Source organism: Lepisosteus oculatus, chromosome 7, assembly GCF_040954835.1.
Source record: "Lepisosteus oculatus isolate fLepOcu1 chromosome 7, fLepOcu1.hap2, whole genome shotgun sequence".
Lineage (NCBI taxonomy): Eukaryota > Metazoa > Chordata > Actinopteri > Semionotiformes > Lepisosteidae > Lepisosteus > Lepisosteus oculatus.
In genome coordinates this window covers 44849685-44874348 of record NC_090702.1, presented here as the reverse complement: position 1 = coordinate 44874348, position 24664 = coordinate 44849685, and the positions used below count along the sequence as shown (strand labels likewise).

Sequence of the window (24664 nt, the reverse complement as noted above, 5' to 3'; positions counted from 1 at the left end):
CAGTAAACCAGCTTGTCACAACCACAACCTTTTGACACCTCATGAAGGCTCCACAGCCGAAATGTCTCTTTTCTTTTGCTTTCAGCATGGAATAAACCTTTACCTGTTCCTTTGGTGCTACCTACAGTACTTAAACTTCATAAACCAGTAAAACTCATTATTTTGTGTTTCTGAAGTTAGTGTAACGGGGCTTATTCAGTACTGAGCCTGAGATGACCAGCTTTTGGATGCAGCTGACTTCTGTCCTGTAGGTGCCTGTGAGCCTGTGCCATCACCTGAATTCACACCAGGGTTGCTGAGAGGATAGAAGGAGTTGAGAGGAGGAGCATATGTTCTGGGGCAAATTGCTGACGAGTGTTTCTAATTACACTATTTTACCATCTTGTAAGTACGGTATTAATTACACTAGAAAATAAAATGCCATTTCTGGATTGGAAAGAAATTAAATTTAATGAAAGACTTAACCTGGCTTATTATTGATATTCTTCCTCAAGTCAGCTCTTTAAAAAAATTATCCTAATTTGCATTTACTCCAGCATTTGAGACAAGAAAATACTAAATTTAGCAAACTATCATTGATCATCTGTAAACCGTTTGAGAGGTACTGTATGTAATTGAAATTTAAAAGAGAAAGCACCTCAGCTGTACTGTGTTTTGGTACACACTTGAATGATTAAGGACAAACTACCTTCTACTCTGTAAACTCAGAACATGTTTAATGTTCAAAGGTTTAAATTAAAAATATGCAAATAGTTATTTAAAAATAGATTTTATTAATGCTGTTACATTTTGTCAGTTCAGATTTGCACATCTCTTGTGATATTAAGCTAGTGACATTTTCAGGACTTGTCAAGACTGTAAGACTAAAAGGAATAGTTATGGTTGTCTTTCACGTGACATCTCAGCTTTTTATTTGTACAGTATAATTAAGGGTTCATTTTTTTTTTTCAAAAACGGGGCTTTATTGCTAGCTACAATTATTTAAAGGTAAAAATAAATTAAATTTATATGATCAGAAAGAGAGAGCCTTGGTGTAGTGATCCTTCTGAAGCAGTTCTGTTAGAATACTAGTTTTTGGTAGAGAAGTGGGTATATATTTAATAAAGCAAAGAGAAAGAATGTTTTTTTTTTACTTTAAAGAAAATAGTAAATCTTATACCTTCAGTTCAGACCAAAAACACGCTAATAAAACAGCCGGAAAGGGAACTGAAAACCTTAAAGGGGCATTAACATAATCCTGAAAATATTTTGGCTGAATTTAACTTAATCATGAGAGGTTGAAAATGTGTTATCTCCAGTATCCTGACTAAATTTTAATCTCTGGACTGCATAATATAAATTTACCCTATAAATGTCCTAATTAATTGAACTGGTGAAGCAACTTACATCTTTCTTTACCTAATCTGTTGTTTAGAGGGGATACTGCCATATACTGTACTGTGCTGTGTGTCACCTGAATGGATACAGCACTGCAGCTGGGAGATGAATTGGGTCCCCTTTGCACAGCAGTTTAGATTGGGAAGGAAAATTCAGAACTGACAGTTTTTAACAATAATTAAAAACTACAGAATCATTGGAACATTAGGTCACAATATTTGAACATGACTAATTATTATCTGTTCTGAGCAGGCAAGAATATGATTTTATAATGATTCTTTTATCTCTGATTGCTGCTGCATAATATAAAAAGTTATGCATGTCAGCATTTTCCCATTATATTCTCCTATGGTAAACGTACTTTTTTGCAAAGCCAAAAGGAATAACTACTTGAAAAGTGGAAAAAAAATACAAAGTAATTATATTAGTAAAAAATAATTAAGCCAGTTTGTAAAATTATTTATATTTTCTCTCTACTTTTCATTGTTTCAAGCTATCAAACTTTTCTCCCCCCAATTCTGCAAAGTGTTCTATTTTTTTTCTAACAATGGGAAATTACTCATTTCCCTCCCACGTGTTCTAACTTTTCACCTAAGCTAGCCTGTAGGGGTCTGGGCCTCTGAGCTCCGGCGTCCTGATGGGATGGGAGGGAGCACAGGTTTGGTGTTGGATCCGGGGCGTGCGAGAAGGAAAGGCACCCCAGGAGAGGGTGACTTTGGATGGACAGATTGCACGTTTGTCAGCTCCCCGCTGGACCCTGGTCTTGGAGTGTCTGGAGTATAACCTGAATTAATTTGATCTGTGGGAACAGAATATGATAGAATTTGTCATTTTTTTGGCTTCTTTCTATATATTCCAGTAAACCCTCAGTTTAACAGACTAATAGAGGGAAGGGGTGTCTGTTAAACCATGATTTTTTCAGCCCACACTATTATATGAGAAATATATAATCCTTTCTGGATCTTTTGACTTTTTTTTATTTTAGCAATTGCTTGTGAATATATTGTATAGAACTGTGTTTGCTAAAACAGGAAATACAGACAACACCCATCATAAACAACTGGCTTACCTCTGTTGGGCACCATTGACAGTCCTGAATTTTAAAGGAATATTTGTACTATTGGTTTAATTATTGTATATTTAAACAAGCTTTTTTTACATATCATTGGCATTTTAGTGTATTTTATAAACTTGTTGCTAAAACATGCAGTATAACCAGCAATACCCATCATGAACAGCTTGGCTCACCCCATACTAGTTGCCCTATACTTTGCCACTTAATGCTGAGAAAGCCCAGTATTTTTGATTTCACAGACAAAATACTCCTCTAGCAGATTTTTGTCAATCAATCACTTTAAATCTATTTAAGTGAAGTCTGTCAAACCGAGGTTTTACTGGAATTAACTGGTCTGTTCATGCAGTACAACTCACATAAAAAAACATCATAGAACTGTGAAAAGTACTAAGAGTGCAAAAGTGCAGTGTTATAAACAAAACCTGTTAATATTAGAGCATGGAAAATTTCATAGGATATCCTATAGGAGATCCATCCTGTTCAAGGTAGTAGGAATAAACCAGCACAAGGTGACTCCCATAATTGCTGAGGACTGTAAAGCAGTAGCAGAAGAAGGCTCTCCAAGAACATAGTTACAAACAAGAGTTTATTATGCCCATTGAGCCCATTTCTTAATTTGTCATTTGATTCAACTGTCTAGCAGTCTTGAAAGAAATCAAAGAATCAGCTTCACCTGTATGGCTGGGTAGTTTCTTACACGTGCCCAAACTCCCTTTCCTTAGTATGCCTTTTTACAGAAAACACTCCTGACTTGGCAAGAGTCATGGTTATTGGTACTGCAAGAAAGAGGCCACAGTTGGTCAGTTTTCTGTGCATTCCATAATGCCTCGAATGACACCAGAAGCAATGGAGAGGACCATTGGCATGCTGCAAGTAGGCATATTATGTACCAGTGTTGCCAGACACTACGGAGTGAGCCGCTCAACTGTGTCCCGACTGCAGAGAAGGTTTCGGCAGACCAGCAGGACAGATTACTGTCCAAGATCCAGTCACACTTGGGTGACCACACCACAGCAGGACCAATTCATCAGACTGGTCAATCTGAGAGATCAGTAGACACGATGCCCACATCAGTGACAGGAGAATGAGGCTCCCTGCTGCTGGCCTTAGAGCAAAGCGACCTGTCAGAAGCCCTCTGCTCACACCTCCTAGACATCACACCCGACTGGCTTGGGCCAGACAGAGGCTGTGATGGACTCGTCAGCAGTGGCATCAGGTCCTCTTCACGGATGAGTCACTCTTCTGCCTGTTCTACGCAGATGGAAGGGCCAGTGTGGAGGAGGTGTTGCATTTCTTTCTTACCCATCAATATATATATCCCAAGTACACAATCTTGTTTGCAAACCTGAATAACTTGAATATTGTGAACAGATTACTCTTTAGATGTCCTTTACTCACAATGTTTACAAAGGCTAGTACTGTACTGTATATAAATACTAAAACTTTTTATTATTTTGTATATATTATTTTTTTTGTTTCTTCTCTAAAGATTGGTAATGAAAACAACTTTTCCAACAGTCCTTTCCAGGGTATACAAATGATTAAAAACCAGTTCTCCAAGTTGGAAAACTATTTGTAGGGAACCAAAGGTTTTGCTGCACTGTCTACCACCACAACTGCACTAGCCGAAAAAACAAACTGCAAATTCCAGGTAGCTTGTGTGGATCACAGTGATTCTGGGAACATGGGGAAGAAAGTATAAATGAGTGATAAGTATAGGTAAGAAATCCTACTATAAAAGTATCATTGCTTTTTTCTAGCTTTTTCAGTTGTTTATGATTTCTGTGCTTGTTCTCTTTCTCATTCTCTGTGTTTCACACAGGGCCAGTTTGCATCTGGGCATGACAGTCTAAGCTGGCGAAGCACACACTTTCAGCTGAGTATGTCATTAACCTTACATGGTAGCCTGTCGACCACTTGGTGGAGTGGAATTTTTTTCAACATTTTCAAATGTTGAGTTTGGTTCTTAGCAGCATTACCAGCCTCAGCAGACAGCAGGTGCTTATTACAGCTTTGAGCAAATAAGATCAAACCACTGAGAGTTTTGTTCTGGCACAGAGAATCGTGCATAGCAAGTGTCCTTATTGAGGTTGGGAATTTATGTTAAAGAGTACTTCTAAAATAATTTCCTTTTTTGAATTCAGATAAAAAAGCAAATCAGATTCTGTATCTGCAGTCCATAACAAAAAAGTAAGAGTCACTATTCAGTCATTGACCTTACATTTCATGCAGTTGCATTTATTATCACATCAAATGTCCAAATATTTTTTTATCTTGAATATCTGGAGACAGATAAGCCAAAAAATGCTACAGAATATTTGAAAACTTCATATACATTTGTACAAAACTAATCTATGAATAAAACTGATTTAACTAATTTACAAGTATTGTGTTTTTTTTAATTTGTAAGGTACCAACTTAATGTTTTTTTTTTACATTAAGAAAAATTATAGTAATTATGGGATTATGAATAGCTATTAGCCCTGGTCATTTTACAACACTAACCAGCAGAATCATTTAAACAGACTTTTAATTCTGTTTCACATATACGTTTTCAAAGTTAGCAGTCACAGAATGCTGTAAAGTGCTTATTAGTTACTGTATGTCAATGTGACATAACTACCCCCTTTTGAATCTATTTAACAAGCAAGAGGTTCCTTAATGCTTAAAATAAAGAAAAAATACTGTTCTGATAGGAAGACTTTCTTCAGAAGTGACTTCCTTGTTCCTTTGCAGTTGCCCACTCCAAACTCTTTCTCCTACTATACCTACAGTAGTATACTTAAGAACCTGAAACATTAATGGGTGAAAATGAACAACTAACAATTTCACTGGAGTGGACATCCAGAGGTTTCAAATAAAAGATCTCAGTAAGTCATTGACATTTGGCCATGAATCCTGCAGGGTGTTAATAATATGATACTGTAAACGGTTAAAGTAATAAGTGGCAGAAGAGAAAAAAAAATTGAATCATTTCAGTATTATTTTATAAATGTATATATATTTTAAATTAGATTTCAGTGCAGGCCTCAGATCAATAACAATAACCATTTCAGACAAAAATATTGAATAACCTTTATAGGAAACAATATTATTCATTTATTTCAATAAATGGTAGGTTATTAATTCACACTGATTGAACATGGATATCTTTTTGAAATGTATTGAACACTGATTCACCCAGAAATGAAATGGCAAAGATTCTAAATGAATTAACCAAGTTCAGGCAGTGGGTAGTTATCCTCATGCTTGCAATTTCTTAGATACGTGTGGAGCTGCAACGTGTAAAATAGCCATCTCACCGCAAGAAAAGTCAAAAGAAACCGTGCAGGGTCCTCATTTCCATTTTAACAGTAAAATGAAAGTAGCAGTGAGATTAGTTGATCAGTTGAAAGCTGGGAGATTATGAAAGTATTAATAATTTCTGGGAAGAATATTCACCTTTCAGGCATTCAAGGCCACTCCCCAGTCTTGATATATCTAGTGGTTCCACAAGAAGTTCTTTCTCCGCACTCAGGCCTTTGGAAGGAGCTAGAGTTTCTTCCAAAGAAAATGCACCAGCTGAAGACAACATGGACAAGCCAGAACTTGCACGGGATTCCTCTGAGCTGAAGCAAGAAAAGGGAAATGCTAACAGTTATATTTAATTATTATGATAAGAATGTACATCTGGCACCTCCCCTAACACTTGACAGTTTCTGAAACAATTCTCCAGTATTCTCTTGATTACTCCATCTTGAAAATATGTTCACCCAGCAAACATGCATAAAAAGCACCTTTTCCAGCATGGTATAAATAAACACTGGAGTGTGACAGTCATTTTGTGCAGTATGATTGTGAAACCCATGAAGCAAAGCTAAATAGTTTGCAATGTGCAAACAGACATCTCTTACACAATATGAGCCTATTTTCACAGGATGCATTATCCTATCACAAATCACAAAAAAGACTTTTACACCCAAATAGGCTTTCAATGAAAATATGTTTTCACTTTTCAGAAAAACAGTCAGCTCATGTGCATTAGTATAAATGGTTTTTGTGATTGCTCTCCTATGTCTGCAGTTTGGGATTGTTTTCTTCACAATTAAGTTATTTCATATTCAATGATAGCTAGATGTTAGTAAGAAGATAATTAATTTTTAACAGCTTAGCTACAGTATATGTACTAAGAAGCACGATATGACACATATCCAGAAGGTAACTTAGATTTTTCTAATGGTATTTTGATTCATTTCACACAGTATAATATAAATAAAAATGTTCTCCCTCAGGTAAGCCTCTTTATAAAGAAACTTTCTAAAAGTCAGTAAACATGCGCTTCTTAGCTGCAGTAATTTAGTTTCTGTCTTCAGGGTATCATGCTCATGAAAAACTGCTCTTTAACAAATTGGAATTTGTTTTGATTATTGCAGTTTCAGCTTTCAGAACACTAATCAAGACTGATGCAGCCTTACACTGACTTTAATTTTGTTAAGTCGTTTTATGTTCTGTGACATACTTTCCTCACAGCAATACCAACTCATAGACTGAAAAGCTGAGAGCCATACCATGAAAAAATATGCTTTTAAAGACGTCCCAGCTCTCTGACATACCAATTCATTTTATGCTATTAGAGAACACATCTCTGTACTGTAAATAAAAACATCATGTGCCATTCTCCATAGAAGGCTATGAATATTATAATTCTAAATAAATATAAAAAATAAATCTTAATCTGTTACAAGTACAAAGCTACACAACGGCATTAAGTCCAATAATAAACAGATTATATTAAAAACTTTACATACGTTCCAAAAAACTAAAATAACAAGCCCGTTCCAAGTAAAATAAACAATTTAAAAGGACACAGAAGAGGATATTATCAGGTTGTGATTAAAAACCTGGCAAATCCTTATACTTTTGCTGTTACACATAGCAAGACCTTAATGTGTAATGATACACCACAGGCCTTTATGGAGACTGACCTGCTGGCCAAACTGCCTGCAGAGAGACTGCGATTCTGTGTGATGTTGCTGGCACTGGGCACCATTGAGGAGCAGGAGGCTGGGTCTACAAGATGCTGTTGTGGTCCTAAAGATGCAGGCGCTGTAAGAGGACATCTAAAGGATGAAAAAATATAACGTATAAACAAAAAAAGTACTAATTTGAATAGAAGAAACACCAACATTGCCTTAACACCAAAATCGGGATGTAAGAACATTAAGAAAGGTTCCAAGTGAGATGAGGCCATTTATTTTCCCCAACCATCCTGCTTGGATTATAGTAGCAAACCTATCTCATCCAGCCATTTACTGAAAGAAGCAATGTCATTGTTTTCGACAATGTGGCCGTTTATAGAAGTGTTTCCTGCTGCACTTCAGTTTAGTTTTCATTGGTGTTGTCTGGTTTGCATTTCAATGTGAGTTAGGAAGATGTCTGTAGGGACAACTCTGTCAGAATCTTTTTGTATACTTGAATTGGGTCCCCTTGTAATCTTCTCTTATTTGTAATCTTTCTTATGGTAAACATGTAACCTTTGTTTTGAAATCTTTGTCATAGCTTCTTTTAAAATTTCATTTAGACTTCTAACTAGCCTTCAGTAGCAATTAAGAGAATTTCTTCTCCTTAGTTCTGGGTTGGAAAATTACATCCCTGTCCAAATTCTCCGGTCTTCTGACAGGTCTCTTTATTTCTACTCTCAACAAGACTACAAACTGTGGGTGACAGCCTTCTCCTAGTGTTCTCCACTTAGGCAGTGTAATACACTTCCCTATGAGATCAGAAATTGTGACTGTTTTCAAATCTCTCTTTGAAACTTAATTGCTGAAACGTGAAGTCCTATAGATTTTACTATACAGTCCGTTTTACATTGAAGTACTGTATTTAGTGCGATACCTTTCTTAGGATAGCTCTGTAGTTCATATTCCATGACACTTACACTGATGCCACTCACATCCCACAAAATATAACACAGCAGCTCTTAAACTCAGAGTTACATTCAGTGATAACTCCCTCATTGTCAGAAATCACAGAATACTGTAAAAGTCTAAGGACAAACTTGAAATGATTAATCAATTCTCATAATGATTTAGCAATTCCCATCAATTCCATCCATCCATCCGTATACCTGTATCTAATAAAGGTTTGCAGGGCAGCTGGAGCCTATGCCAACAACCAAGGTACATACTGTAAGGGACACCAGTCCATTGCAGGGGAGATAGAGACACAAACATGCAAACACTCACACCAATTTTACCAGAAGCCATTTAACCTATCAGTATGTCTTTAGACTGTGGAAGGAAATTAGAGCACCCACAGGGAACATACACGAATATGGACATAGGGAAAACATAAAAACTCTATACAGATAGCACCCCAAGTTTGGACTTGAACCCAGGGATGCTAACCACTGTGCCACTGTACAAATCTTCCTGTCATTGATTAATAATACACATTTATATGTTTATAAGGCCTTATTTTTTAACAAGCCTGAAAATGACCCCCTGCTGAGCACTGTAGGAGAATCCCTCTAATAAAATAGGTGCAAGTTAACCTTCTAATGTAAACATTCAATACATTAAATTTCTATTTAGAGAATGTGAAACAAAATATAGTTTTATTTTAAGAGGAATTTATTTTAGATACTAGGAAGCTGCATGTGTGATTCCAGCCCCTTAGCTAGAAAAACGGTTTCTAATATTATTTTAGGACAGCCTTCCCTGCCTCAGTGGTGAGCTGAGCTGTTTTCACCTGTCTATTGCTACTATATGTACTAGAAACTGATCACAGCTGTCCCCCAAGGCTGTGTTGCACACTTGTTCACATATAATGAATAGTGATGTTTTTTGTAAAAAATGCAACCCAAGGGGAAAAAAAACATAGACATTAAATATCTAGTATCTGACAGATTGCTCCTTTCATCACTTGATCATGGTCAGTACCTAAACACACTATTTATAGTCTATAACATAGTCTACTCTATGTTAGAGAAAATGCAGTTGAGCATACAAATTATAATATAATTGCACATTATAATAAATGCAGGATCAAAAGGATAAATCATGACGCAATCCATTGAGAAGCTACTGAAGTGACTCTGAAGAAAAAAGGCACCCTTTCATATACTGCTAAAACCCCAAACCAAAACTCAAAAACATATCAGGTTAAGTACAGTACCAACACAATGTGATAAGAAGCAAGTTTAAACATATCACAAATTGTAAAATTAATTACCATATGATTTATTTTGCCCCACAGTTTATTGTTATATCCATAGCCAGACAAAACATTTTAAGCATGCAGACATTTGAATCATGTATGGTTCTTAATGTTAACATGCTAAGCCCGAGTGAGCTTTCCTGATTAACACAGCCTCTATGGGAAAGTTTTTTAGAACAGTCATGATACATTCAATGATTTGCTCCCTTTCTTAAAACGTTAGATATGAATTCTGATATCTGGCAAATGTAGTTCACATGCAGGAATAAAGACAGAGAGAGGGGAAATTGTGACAATAGGCTCATGACATCATTGTTTAAACCATCATGATACAACATAGAAGATAAAGATCTGAGTACGTGAAAGAGTCATACTAAAAATCTATTAAACATTGTCAAAATGAGAGGTTTTTATTATGCTTAAGATATTTACATATAATTCCATCTCTTTTATGTAACTATTTTGTTCTCAGTGATTCACAGTAAGCCAAAGCCCACTCTGGCAGTATCTGCAGTATCCAGTGAATGTCTATACAGATGCAGGGTTCACATGGAAATACAATACAATGAAGGAGACAGGCTGTAATCAAACACAGGACCTAATTATAAAGAATGGGTGGGAGGGATTGTTAATTAGTGGGGCTGAAATATTTAAGTCAAAATTATAGTAAATCTTAACACCAGCTTGAATGCCTCATCTTATATCCAATCCTCTCCCATTAGACCTCTAACCTTGACACCCCAATGCACTCAGAAGCGAACATGTCTTCATAATGGTATATTAGACTTTATGAGGGTAGGAACATTTTACAGACTAAATAATCTTCAACAGATGACCCTGCCTTTTAAAATGATTGTAAAAGGACGACAACCTTTAGTTCCTAACAAATGCAACCAAATTAACAAGAGCGACAAACTGGTAGATTTAAAAAGGAAACTTAGTTCCACAAATGTGAAAATACAACTTCCTTCCCGAAACGCAGGTGAAGTCGCCGGAGTTCTGAATACCTGACTGGTATACCTGACTTCAGCATGCTCACTCCTGTCTTATAGATTCGAACTCATACAATTTTCTTGACATACTATATTTCTGTTTCTTGATATCTTTTGCATACTATATTGTGACATTGACTGCTGGTCATTTTCTTGAAAATTCAGTCCTGAAAATTGGTCCAGCCGTTAAGCCTTTACTCAGGTCGGGTTAGGATCTTACTACTGCTACAGTGCAAACATTGGCCCTCACTTTTCCCAGTCATATCAGACAAGTGAGAGAGAAGGAGTTTGTCCTTTTTAAGTTAAGGGATAATCAAATTACTCATTTATTAAGATCTCTTAATAACATTTAATAAAAATCCTTCTCCACACACAGATTACCTTGTGAAGAGCTGAGTGTAAGTACTAGGACTCTTTCTCTGTAGAGCCTCCCTGACCGCCTGCTGTCTTCTCCGAATAGAAGCCTCTTCCTGCATTGAAGTGGGAAAAAAAAACAGAATAATTTGTAAGATTTAAGTTTCACATAAAACCTGCTGGGTTTGTGTGGCGTCTGAAATATCAAATATATTTCAAAAGATTTTGAACTTGCTGTAAATTTCACAAGTTCAGTTAAACACAACACAATAAATAAGACAAGATTTTAAGCAGTGTGAGCCCTTCAACCTCCCTTTGGTAATATGAATCATAATAAATTGTTGCAGGTGTGTGTCAGAATACCAGACAGTCTCATAGCAATTGGTGTTTGGAATGCATTTTTATTCTTCAGATTGCTGCTTTTCCTGTGATAGAAATGATTATGGAATGTCACAATGAAGCTCCACCTAACACACATGTAACAGATGTTTCTTTTCCATACAAAAGCTGTAAAGAGTTTTATCTGTGATAGCATCAGTTTTGAATTTGAATGTCTTTATTTTCTTGGATTTATTTTGAGAAATACATAAACTATCAAGGATTTGTATACATTGTAATATTTCCGTTGCAAAAAAACAGGAAATATTTCAATCTTGTTATGGTGTAAAAAACATCATTTTAATGTTGGACTAACCTGACTGGATACTTACTGCTGGACTTTTCTGAGCTGAGAGCTTAGCCTGCACCTTGACAGAGTAATTCCTGCTGGCTGGGTCAACAAGTTCATTAGCTCCAGTTGAGTGAGCATAATTGCTGACAGTCACGCCACAGGGTGAGTCTCTCATGTTCTCTTGCACTGGAGATTCATGGGGCCAATCTTTCAAAAAACGTTAATATGCTCTTAACATCTACCATTATAGCACAGAGGGTCACATTTTAATGTTTAAGAGTTCTCTCAGAAGACACGTTTTATTTCCAATATGAAAACTATTTTATATTTCTCATGCCTTCAGATTAAGGGGCTTTCCTTCTTATATAAAAATGTGAAATTGCCACATGGGGTTTAGTGGTTGGTATAGGCATAGTATAGTAAAGAGCATAAATTATCAAAAAACAATTGTGTGAGATCAGTAGTAGTGCAGCTGGGTTTTTTCGCAAGCTGTTTTCAGGTGAATAAAAAAATAATTTTAATCTTCAGTCTTATTTACAGCCACTTGTTGACCATGAGGTCCTTTCACTCAATCTCAGTGGAATTACAGTACATTATGAATTGATGAATGGAGCTCTCAAAATACCTCAATGAAAAATGTTATACAGCTAAGTAAAGAACCTTAGAAAACAGTTACTTTCTTTCTGCAATCACATTTGATCCTTACAAAACATGTTTTATGTGGCAGACCAGAAAAGTACAAATATTTCTTAACATTACCATCAATAAAATTAGGATTTATCTGTCAGAAATCTGTACATTTCATGAGTTTTGTTTTTTTCAATTCTTTCTAAACAATTAAGATAACACAAATGAACTGTGGGGGATTTGATTTAAAGACACTGTCTTTTTCAAAATATGTTCACAAATCAGACCAGCTGTGTGAGATTAGACCTGCTGGGCATCAGTTTCACTCCATTTAAAAGAATGCTCACCACTGTAGGCATCCTCCACTGCAGCTTTGGCATTTTCAGTGGTCGTTTGATTTTCCAGACCCAGGTACTCTCTGACTGACTGGCTCAGACTTACGTATGCCTCCACATGATCATCTGAATGAAAATTAATAAAAACGATTGATTCATTTACATTTAAATGCAAAGGTATTTATAAGAACGTAAAGAGCTTACAAGCGAAAGAAGGTCATTCAGCTCATTTAGCCCCTTTGCTAGGTAGCATTAAAAAAGTAATAGGAGTAAGCTGTGGTCATTAAGCTTTATTTATGCTTTATTCTATATTTAAAATAATATAGAATCTATTTTACTTTTAATATAAAAAGACACCTAAATTACCTTAGGTATAGGAGTTTACTCACTTCATCCACCACTAAAGTGCAGCACCAACCTGAGTGACATATGGAAGCCATTATGCTCCAGCAAAATGCTTCACTATTAAATTAAGGGAGGAATTTAGACAGGCCAGATTGTGCAAAATCAGACTGGAATTTAGCCAGGACACCAGGGGTTAACACCTCTTGTTTTATGAAAAGTGTCATTGCATCTTTAGTAACCAAGTAGTCAATACCTTGGTATAAACCTTAAATCTTGTTACTGTATAACTCATTCGAAGGATAAATGCAGCATGCTGTCCCCAGTCACCATCCTGGGGTATTGACTGCTCCACAAACCCAATTTGCAGCAACAGGCTGCTTTTCATTAAAGATTTCCAATCCCACTAATAACCAGGCCCAGCCTTGCTTACCCCAGCTTCGGAAATTTGAAGGAATCAATGCTGCTTTGCATATTAGACATGAAAGTTCATTGTAGGAATTAGCTACACTGTAGATATTGGATTTATTATTTTTATTTATAAAAGTTTATGTGTGTACTTCTTTTATTGTTCACCAAAGTGAAATAAAGTACTCTTAGGGAACAGTCTTGAAAGATATTACTTCTCTACAGCTCATTTCTATGTCTTAAGCAAGCAAAAAAAATATCAAAATCAGGTCTGCAGATACCGTTCCAAAGAACTAATCTCCTATTTTCCTTACAATATTCAAGGGACAGAACATACAGTATGTTCTCAATTGTTGATCTTATATGTTCCATAAAATGTATTTATAATAACAGAAGTTCAGAAGGCAGGTCAGATCCTAATCCCAAACACGTCCTCTCACAGCCAGGACTTCCCTTCTAGGATCTCTCTCGCATTCCCTTTCTACACCCTTGCAGCAGCTCCCTAGCTCAATCCTCACAATGGTGAGGGCAGATTTGTGCAGCCTGTCCTCACAGCTAGGCTGCCATTCCCTTCTCTAGACAAGACATGCCAAATACACTCTATACATTTAGTACTGTAGGTTTATCATATTCATTAGGATCTAACCGAACTACTGAAAATATTAAGTGAAACAAATGCAAATATGCACTACCAAAAAAACTAACATAATTCTTAATTTGTACTTCTTACATCCTTACTACTACTGAAAATGAAAAACAAATTTTAAATAAATAGTAAACCTTACCACATGGAATAACAGTGTCAAAGTATCCAGGATAATCCCTGTTCATTTTGATATAGGTGTCAATTCTGGAAACTGCAATCTCAATCTGGGATCTGCTATACAGTCCTCTCATTCTAAGGCGTCTGGCATATTCCTTCTTATCCAAGGGGATCAGCAAGATGTAACGCGGCTCAAAATAAGTATTCTTTAAACTCCGCACACCCTGTGATAAAAATCAAAGAAAACTTCATTATTGTTACATTGCCAGTATGAATACTTACAAAGACAACTGGTTCACACTGAGTAGACATCATATGGAATGCTGCATCCCAAAAAAAAAGGCAGAAAGGAAATTTCTGTATTTATTTACATTTCATCAATAACAGTCAAGCTGTCAGGCTTACAGTACCTGCTCTTGGAAGTTGTGAATCAGAATTCATTAACTTCAAACCTTTCAGCCAGTAAGGCATCTCAGTGGGTAACAGGATAAACATGTGGCATTCAAAAAGCTCCTGCTGTTTCAGTCTATTTCAGTTAACTAAGAATGAGGACAGTGCACTGGCAGCCCTCTTCCCATGAGTGCTGCACTTTCCTGCTGTCAAACACAAGGATAAAGACACCAGAATGTTGCTGGTGATTGTCTCTTTAGAGACAGACGTATATATATATATTTTTAAAAACTGGATTTATCACCACTTTTATTATTTATGCCCAGCCGATATGGAATCTCCAATCTTGTCAAAAGATCGTTTTACAACTATGGCTTAACAGCCACTCCTTTTACATGTTGCAGGCTCAATAGTGCCTTACAGTTGAATTACTACCTCCCTGACATCGCTGCAAACTCACAGGTACCTGGCATGTCACAGGAGTCGCTGTTTTGCCAAAAGCTAAGGAGACTCTGGCAAGCTAAAGTCCACCCTACCCTAGCAGTACTCTGCCAATATTTCCTCGCTGCTTGAGGCACTCCAATTATAGTTGACTCAAATCCACAGACATCTTAGCTATAGGGCTCAACCTGTGCTCTCAGCAAGAGTTTCTTACTGGTTCCTTTGGGAACCAGTAATTTGGCAGCCCCCTGAAACATATTCTTTTTGTATGTGGATTCTACAATATGAGAACCTGGCGTGGGGTAAACACAAGGAAGAATAAACAATATCAATAATTATATTGATAAAAAACTATTCCATTCTTTACTCCCCTTCCTGTATTAATGTTTTCTGGGTACGTTTTTAAATATGTGATGAGCTTTTTGCCATAGAAGCATTTGTTTGTGCTTTTATAGATTGGCTTAGATTGGCTTAGATTACTGCAGCGGAGAGATTAGTTGAGACTTTACAAAGAGGCTGATGATCTGGGAGCTACTGTTCATCTAGACCAACCTTCTAAAGAGATTATTCTCATTATTTGTTTCTGTTCTGATTACATTCTTTGTCATTTAGATCAGTATTGATTCTTCAGCTATGATTGCCATTACTGCTAGTTGAGAAATTTTACAGGCATCGTCAGTACTACATGCATAGGTTTCTGTCCAACTTATTGGACTTTTTTCCATCCTCAGGGAAAATGTTCCATCAATACACCAGGGACCTGATACCTACAAATATATGTACAATATTACCATGGTCTTGAAAACTTCATCCATGTCGATCTAGAGAATCTAAAACTAACTTAGCAACCAATAGGGCTGTATCTAGAACAAGTGGCCTCATGGTCTCAGAAATGGGGAAATACAACTGCTTTTTAAACTACGCTACCATAGGGTCCAAAGGCACAGGGCAAGACCAGCAATGTGGTTTTTCACTAATGGCTTGCGAATGGCAAAGATTCTAATCTACAGTATCGCTGAATAAAATTCAAACTTTTGAACAGATAGTTCAAAGGTAGGTGGAAGTTCCCAAATGGGCAGCCTGATGAACTTAAAGAAGGTTTACACCATTCAGTGCTAGAGTACCTTCAGTATCTACCACAAAGGATTTCTTATGAAATGACTCAGTGAGTTGGCTCTGTTTGTTTCATCAAGCAGGGTCCTGAAAGAATCCTGAAAGAGAGAACTACTGCTGCAGCTGTTGGGTCCATGGGTGGGAAGCTGGACTAATAGCTTCTGCCCTCTGCAATGATGTAAAAAGCCAGAATTTTGCCTGGTCAAAATTACAAACTAGGCAAGGCAATGGTCGTCCCAGAAGAAGTCAGTGAAAGTGCTCCTGCAACCTACTCAAGCCCACCATGTCTTTCCCCATCAGCAAGGTGTGTTAAGTTTTTAAGTCTGCAACCACATCAATCCCTATCAATAAGTGCCTAGATGTTTGCAGGCATGGGATCAATATTCAGGACGGGGAGCTCAGAGCACCCCATCAGTCACCAGGCACGTCTGCTCACCAAAGAAGAGCATGTCTGTAGGAAAGACTTTGAATACCCAATGGGTGTTATTACTTGGAAAGTAATGAAAATCTTGATTCCTCTGCCTTAGACAAAAAGGCTAGCTTGAACACTGATAGATCATCTACACGTGCTCATATGCATATACAGTAAATATGATCAAACACATTTATATTACACATATTCTCGTTAAAGAGTCCTAGGTTATGCAAATAATTAATTATAAAAGTTAGAACAATTTCTAGGTTAGGATTTAGGATGTGAAGAGGGAGCATAAATGTGAAGAGTTTGACTACATACGAGTATAATTTATGTGATGACCATTATGTGGCTGACAACAATAAAATACTAACTTGGGAAGGTACAGCACATTTCTAGTGATTTTATTACCTCTAGCTCCATGTGGACGCAGCAGGCGAGGCCCTCCCTGGCTGCACTTTCAATGGCTTCCCTGGCCAGCCCATAGTAATGCCCACCATATTTCATAGTCTGAATAAATTTTCCCTGTGGGAACAGGAGCAGAAAGATTAATGGTCTTTTCCGACATTAACAGTTCCAGAATTATAAATAATATGATCACAAAATATACTTTGTTGCTACTGTAATATGTTTTTACAATGACATAGATACATAACACATTTTCACATCATCTGTACTTTAAATTTTCAGTTACAACTTTAATATAACGTTAATGTCTGATTTCCATTCAAAAGTTACACGATGTACTCCTTAACATGACAGGCCTTTATACAGAAATAATTTCCCCCAAATCCAATAAGCAAATATTTGTGCCCAGTCTGCCCTTGTTAGATGTACTGTATACTGGTAGCAATTACTTACACACACATTTGAAGTAATTCAAAGAAATACATGTAGATTGCGTGTTCATATTACTGTGATAAAACACTGCAACATCTTTTTTTTCTCATTTATAAATCACCATCAGGATAAATAACATAACATTTTGTTTATGGCATAAATACAGTAGATGTAAAAATTGTGTGCAAAACAAAACACAAGTCATCAGCATATTTTACAGTAATACAAAGGTATTACCTGTTCCTTATTGTTTCATTTTGTCATTTTGTGATATTGTTATATTTTTAGTTATATACAGTATGTTTTGTAAAAGTAAATATTTATGAAGATACAAATGGCATAAAGCAAATCTTGTATTATTGCTTCTACTTAATTGATTTGAGGATCTCAATCAAACATTTCTTTTAAAAGGCTTTCAGAGCCCTTAGCTTTCAGACACTTTTTGTTTAAAAAGTACGAAGCATTGCCAGAATAGAAGGTAAAGAAAAAATTAATATAGAGGAATTACAAATGGATGTTCTGTGTCAGGGCATGGTTATAGCTCTTCTACACCTATAATAAATTGTTTTATCTGTTGACATGCAGGTTTATATTAGGCATTGATCACATTCAAAGAAATTACAATATTTGCAGTGCCTTGCAAACATAAGCACGCTTTCCATGTTCCATTTTGTAGAATTGTTGAAAATGAAGTAAACACATTTTTAAGTGAGTATTGAATCCACAAACTGAATTACTTCTATGGGTGAAAGAAGTTAAATGCGAGTTAAAAGTGCAAAGAAAAACTCTAAATGAATATACACTAAAACCTTGGTATTCATGAGGATTAGATACCTTGTCTCCCCAAATGGGGATTTTGCGAATTAGGGCTTTTTTTGTGAATGAGGCCAAAACAAGCATTTCCGATGTAACATTTTTGTTATTGTGTTAGCATTTATTGGTAGTAAGTAATTTTGAAAATGAATGCTGAAAGCTTAGTCAAACTGGCAAACTGTTTCCCACCTATAGTTCAAGATATTGCATGTTCACAAAAATTAGATCTCTGTTATGATATTATGGCTTACCCTGTATTAGAATTCATTTTTTTTATTCTTAGTAGAATGCATTTTTTACTTTTTAGATCCTGTTTTTATTGCTATGGTAAATACAGCACTACTGTATGTGTAATTTGTGACAGAACACTAAAGTATTCTGCTGAAAAACTGAGTGGAGTGTTTCTGCATCTCTGTAGACACTGGCACTGTCCCAGCTTTTTGGAAGCACTCTACAGGTTTACCTACTCCTAATAAGAACAGACCTAAAGCTTTCATTGACTTAAGGCCAATAGCTCTGACTCCATCAGTGATGAAGACTCTTGACAAAATAATCAAGTCACAGACAGTGGCTGCAACAGAGTCAGATCCAGTTTGCCTACTGTCCTCGAAGGGGAAATAGTGATGCTACACTTTTTCTACTAGATGTTCTTCATAAACATATACAGCAGAAAAAAATATTAAGCTAGACTCATCAGCCTTTAACACAGTGCAGCCACAAATTTTGGCTGAAACACTTATCAGACATTTTAAATTAGAATATCAACTTATCATGTGGTTGATTAGTTTTCTGACCAAAATCTTCTTTTAAAAAAACTTTTTAATGAGTTGGCATCTGACTCTGTTTATACCTCTACTGGTTCATCACAAGACTATGTTCTTTCTCCCCTGCTTTTCACCTCACATACTGATGACTGTTGGAACAACTGTGAAAAATCGTTATACCATCAAGTTTGCTGATGGCTCTGTATTAGTCTCTTTTTTCTCAGAGCCTGGACAAACACAAAGACATATTCTGGACACATTTGTCAACTGGTGTGATACTTCTTACACCTAGATGAATGTGTCAAAAACAAAAGAAATTATTGTTTGTTAAAAAAAACAAAGCAATATAGTTCCCACAACAGACTGTGGTGGTATAGTTCACAGTTACAAATGCTTGGGCACTGTGCTTGACGATAAACTTAAGTTCACTGAGAAGACTGATGTAATTGTGAACAAAGCCCAGTACCGCTTATATGGTCTGAGAAATTTGAATTCCTTTGGAGTCCAAAAAATAATTCTATTTAATTTTATTTTATTGCTCTTTTATCAAAAGCATTTTAACCTTTTCTTTTATCTGTTGGTTCACTTCACTTGATCAGAAAGACAAATGCTGCCTTCAAAATGTTGTAAACCTCAGCTCTAAAATCATTGGTGAGCCTTTAAGATTCCTGGCACAGTTTTATGTCTGGCAGATCCTGAGGAAGGCCTAGCCATCATTGCAGACCGATCCCATATCAGTCTTTTGAACACTTGCCTTCAGGAAGATGGGTTCGCTCTCCACAGTGCAAGACAAATAAAAAGAAATGTAGCTTTGTTCCAGAGGCCATCAGGCTTGCAAACAATGAATGTAAAGACATTTTGTCACTATGATCTCTACTGGATAGAGCCCATCAACAAAAGTGCATGTACTTTAATATCTTCTTATATATTGCACACTGTTACTTTCATAATCATTTTTATGATCCCTTTGTTGTTGTTCATATATTTTTTCTTAGTAATGTTGTTTTATTTGGATTATTTGCATTGTGTGGTATGTTGCACTACTTGTTGCTTAAATTGCTCCCTTGGGGATCAACAAAGTGTTTTGAATTGAATTCTACTTGGTCTATGCTATTATCACAGCACAGTAATAACAGACAAGAAAGTAAATTAAACATACAGCACACAATACAAGTTGAAATACAGGGGCTTGCATACAGGGGCTGGACATAAAAGTGGGTTTGTTGGCTATTACGGAGAGGAGGTGGGGGTCGAGGATGGAGATTCAGCAGTGTCCACTTACTTCCCACTCAATCAACTCACTCTCCTGCTTCTGCAGTTTGTCTAATTCTTATTCTATTTGTTTTTGTAATCCTTTTCCACAAGAGACACACAACAACTGAGTCTGTGATAACTTAGGGTACCACAGAAGTTTATTTTGTTATTTAACATTTCTTTTAAGTCAACAGAACCTATATATACAGAGGGTTCTCAAGTTATGCAAGGGTTTCATTCCGCAAACCTGTGCATATTGTAAATGTAGCGTAATTTAAATTAATTCTTCCTATTTAAAATAATGGTAAATGCTATAGTTGTGTTCGGCACGCGTACGTTTGACGTTTGACGTTTGAATGATGGGACGTGCCATACACTAAATACAGTACCTTCAATACATCAACTTGTAACATGTATAAAATGAAAACACAGTTCACACAGACATGTATACATAAAAATGAATAAAATACAAAAAAATACCTAAAATACTAGTAAGCATCAGTTATGTTTACTGTAAAGGGAATTTGAGAGTGAGAGAAAATGCGAGAATAAAAAATTCTCAACATCAGCATCACTGTGTACCAGCATTCCTAACACGCCAACGCGACACTCGCGCCATGAGCATCGGGCGGCCAACGGCGTAACTATGCGGCGCGCGTTATTTTGACTCACGCTATGTAATTTAAACAAAAATATACTTAAGGGTATATGGCGTTATTTTAAAAACCCGTATTTCAAACTCGCGGAAATGCGAACCCACTGTAATGCTTTCCTGATGGAAAAACATGTTAACAAAAATATGGCTTTAATACAGAGACTGATGCAAGTTGGGTGAAGTAGATTCACAAGATGAAGATGTGCAAATTGGAGTCTACTTTTAGTCTCCTAATGCTCAACCTTTGAATAGGCAAATGGCCGTACATGTATGCAGAAAAAATCATTAATAATTTGCAAGAAAAGGCGAAATAGGAAATGTAGAACTTGCAGATATGGAGGTGACTGTATGTTAATTGCATAAGTATTCACTCCTTTGCTATGACAGATATAAATTAGTTCAGATGTGCAAAATCACTTTGAAAAGTACTGTGACAGTTTTCTGACTGGCCTCTGTCTAGGTCCAATAATAGTGATTCACATGATCTCAGAATAAATAAACCTGTCTCTGTGAGGTCTCTCAGCCTGGAAGCATATTTCATGTGAATTTCAAGATTTAATCATGAAAACCATCAGGCTTCCTTAACTAACAGGATATTTAAAAAAATCAAAAACACTGAATATCACTTTTAGCATGGTGAAGCAGATCATCAAGAAGTGAAACGGATATCACAACACCCAGACACTGCCTAGATGAGGGTGTCCCTCTAAAATGAGCAAGGAGGAAACTAGCGACTTTGAAGAAGCTACAAATTTAAATTTGATAACAATATGCTGGTGAGTCCACAAATTTGGCCTGCAGAGTGTAGGAATTTAATATTGGAATGAAGCCAACATACAGTAGCATTTAACTGCAAAGGAACAATTAAAGGTTTATTCCATGCAGAAAAAAAAAGAAGAGACAACTTTTCGGCTGTGGAGCCTTCTTCAGGTGTGACAACTGACACCTGACAAAGGCTCCACAGCCGAATCATTGTGTCTCTTTTCTTTTCAGCATGGAAGAAACTTTTACTTTTCGTTTGCAGCCTAAGCATGCTGATGCAACTACCTACTTGAGCTTCTTCATAGCATTTAACTTATATTGCAAACATGAGGCAAAAGGTTTTGTGGTCAGATAAGACAATATTGATCATTTTTGGCCTAAATATTATACATTACGAGTGGTGCGAGCACAATATAGCATATCACCCACTCAGCACCATACAGTATCTACTGTCAAGTATGGTGATGGCAGCATTATGATATGGGTCTGCGTCTCATCAGCTGGCACTGGGAAGCTTGTCAGGACTGAAAGGAAAACCGATGAAAGCATGAGTCAGTCTTCAAAAAACCTAAACCTGGAATGAAACATCGTCCTCCAACAAGACAATCACCCACAGCACAAGGTCAACGCTACACTGGCATGGTCTAAAAAGAAGAGAGTGAGTGTTCTTGATTGACACAATCAATTTCATTATTTGAATCTGGCGTAATTCAAATCTGTGGGAGGAGACTTGAAAATTACTGCATGCCAATAATCAAAAATCAACCCATCTGAAAGAGTTTGAATAAGTCTTTAAAAAAGAATGGTAGAAAATTGCACCATCAAGTGTAAAAATTTTACTGTACTTTTACTGTACATCTTTTGGTAAAGACTTACACAAAATAACTTGTACTGTAGATGTTTTTGTTACCAAAGCGATTTCACAAAATATTGATTCAGGGGTGTGAATCCTTATATAATCAACTTATTTTAGTTTTTTACTTTATTACCAACTTCTCCCACCCTTAAAAGTGTTGTGTTTGAATAGATCAAGATTAGATTAAAATATTCACATTACAAATACAGTGTGTGTACAACTAAGTGGATCAACACTGAAAGGAATTAATATTTTTGGAAGGCACTGTGTATTATCTTACTAAATAAAAATTGCTTCCATATTACAGTGCAATTGTTGGCTACCACGACAACATAGAAAATACATTAAATTAACATAAACAATTTTGATAAAATAATCATTCCAGATATAGAGACTTCGGAGCAAAACAGCATTAAACTTTGTTGACAAGTCTATACTGTTAACCACCCGTTGTTGAGTATGTGGTATTGTCCGTACTGGTAAATAGCAGTTTTGGAATCATTAGTTTTCTAAGGAATCATTTTCAGTATGTAAATGTGGGGAATTAGACGTTTAGATGATATTGCCTTCTGTTAAGGCAACACATCTACCATGTTAGTAAACCCAGTTTATGAATCAGAAATAAGCATTAGACCCAGCTACATTATTGAAATCAGAATCATAGCTTCTTTCAAAAGTAATCAAGCAATCTAGATGCTCAGAATGGTGTCATCCCATTTGTAACTGTTCTTGAACTCTAATGAGATGATAATAGCCTTTGCCACCTTGGTAAAAGATATAGTAGGTGTGATGAATAAATCCCTTTGAGTGATTACTTTTAGCAGACTCACACTGCATTACATAGAATACATAGCTTTCTCTTTCAACGTGGTTATTAGAAAATAATATATATAAACTTTTATGAACTCCTAAATGTATGCAATGTTGTGATTATGTAGGAGTGGCAGACATCTGCAAAGATGAAATATGACATTAATATAACCTTCTTTTCATACTTGGAAAATTCCATCTTGCATGATAGATATTACTTTGATGTGCTAGCTTCCTTTCTTAATTAACTAAAAGGTTATAATTTGAGATCAAAGCCATTAATCTTCTTTATTACTTAGAACATTCTACAAATAAATATCCAGTAGCATGAATACAATCTTTAAACAATAATATTGAGCAAAACTTTAGTATAACAACTGGTGTGCCAGACAATTACCTGTTGCTTCCAAAATATATTAAATACTTATTTTTGCCTAACAATTTCTTCGGTCATGACTATTTAGAAAAAGTATTTTTTTTTCAAAATCACTTATGAGTTATGAAATCTGTTTCCTAGATATCAGTATCATTAAAACTCTAAAACTAAGTTAAAATATTACCATATAATTCTGCAATGTACATTATCTGCATATCACTTAGAATCTTACATTTTCATCGAAAGACAGAAATGTGCAGCAATAAAACCTAATTTAGATCTTGGAAAATCTTTGGTAGACAGTAAAATGTGTATGCTTTATGGTTGAGTAGCCCAAAATGCTTTTTTTTCCCATAACAAAATAATTTAGAAATTCTCTACTACTGGCATTGCAAAATTACTGAACTGATTTGTAAAATCTGGATTTGACTGGCTCTTGAAGAAACATAATGATGAAAAAAATCCCAGTGGGAAAAATTCCCAGTGGGAACTCGTCCATTTTCAGAAGAAAGCTTAATGTGGTCTGTGTGACACCAAATATTATTTCTAAAATCATAATGTTATTTTATATGATCAAAAACCTGACAACAATACACTCTGTTCTACTTCTTCTACTTATTACCAGCTGTGAAAGTCAATAAAATATTCTGTAAAATATTTATTTTGATAAGATTCAGTTTAAAAAAAAATGACATACCATGCAGATCATGTTTTCAAAAATCTCGTCTGAGACAAAGTGATAATCGGCTCCATCTACTTCACCGAAATAAGGACTTCTCGTTGTGTGACAGGCACTAAAAAATATATTAAAAATCATCTAAGCATAAAAATCATATCATTGTATTCCAAATATGGATATGCACATTCCTGTAAATCATTTTTCATTTACTGCACACCAGTAAATTCATTATATTCCTGGTGAAAGATTCAGACAACTCTTTTGAGAATATACCAATACTTGATTCAAATCTGTGTTTAACTTATTGCATTATTTTTCATGCTTGTATGAATGGCATTTCAAATACATAAAAAATC

The 24664-nt window shown here is 35.9% G+C and overlaps 1 protein-coding gene across 2 annotated transcripts in view; it reads right to left on the bottom strand.

The window, feature by feature from the left end:
* Positions 1–761: 761 nt before the first annotated feature.
* lrguk (leucine-rich repeats and guanylate kinase domain containing) overlaps positions 762–24664 on the bottom strand; it is a 38587-nt gene continuing 14684 nt past the window's right edge. For both annotated transcript variants that reach the window (XM_006633334.3, XM_015352414.2), the window contains 9 exons: positions 24327–24423; positions 16911–17024; positions 14163–14364; positions 12640–12753; positions 11706–11872; positions 11023–11111; positions 7417–7551; positions 5894–6060; positions 762–2176 (listed from right to left, as the gene is read on the bottom strand). In XM_006633334.3, coding sequence (XP_006633397.2) covers positions 1974–2176; positions 5894–6060; positions 7417–7551; positions 11023–11111; positions 11706–11872; positions 12640–12753; positions 14163–14364; positions 16911–17024; positions 24327–24423 — 1288 coding nt within the window. In that variant the 3' untranslated portion in view covers positions 762–1973. The remainder of the gene's footprint in view (positions 2177–5893; positions 6061–7416; positions 7552–11022; positions 11112–11705; positions 11873–12639; positions 12754–14162; positions 14365–16910; positions 17025–24326; positions 24424–24664) is intronic.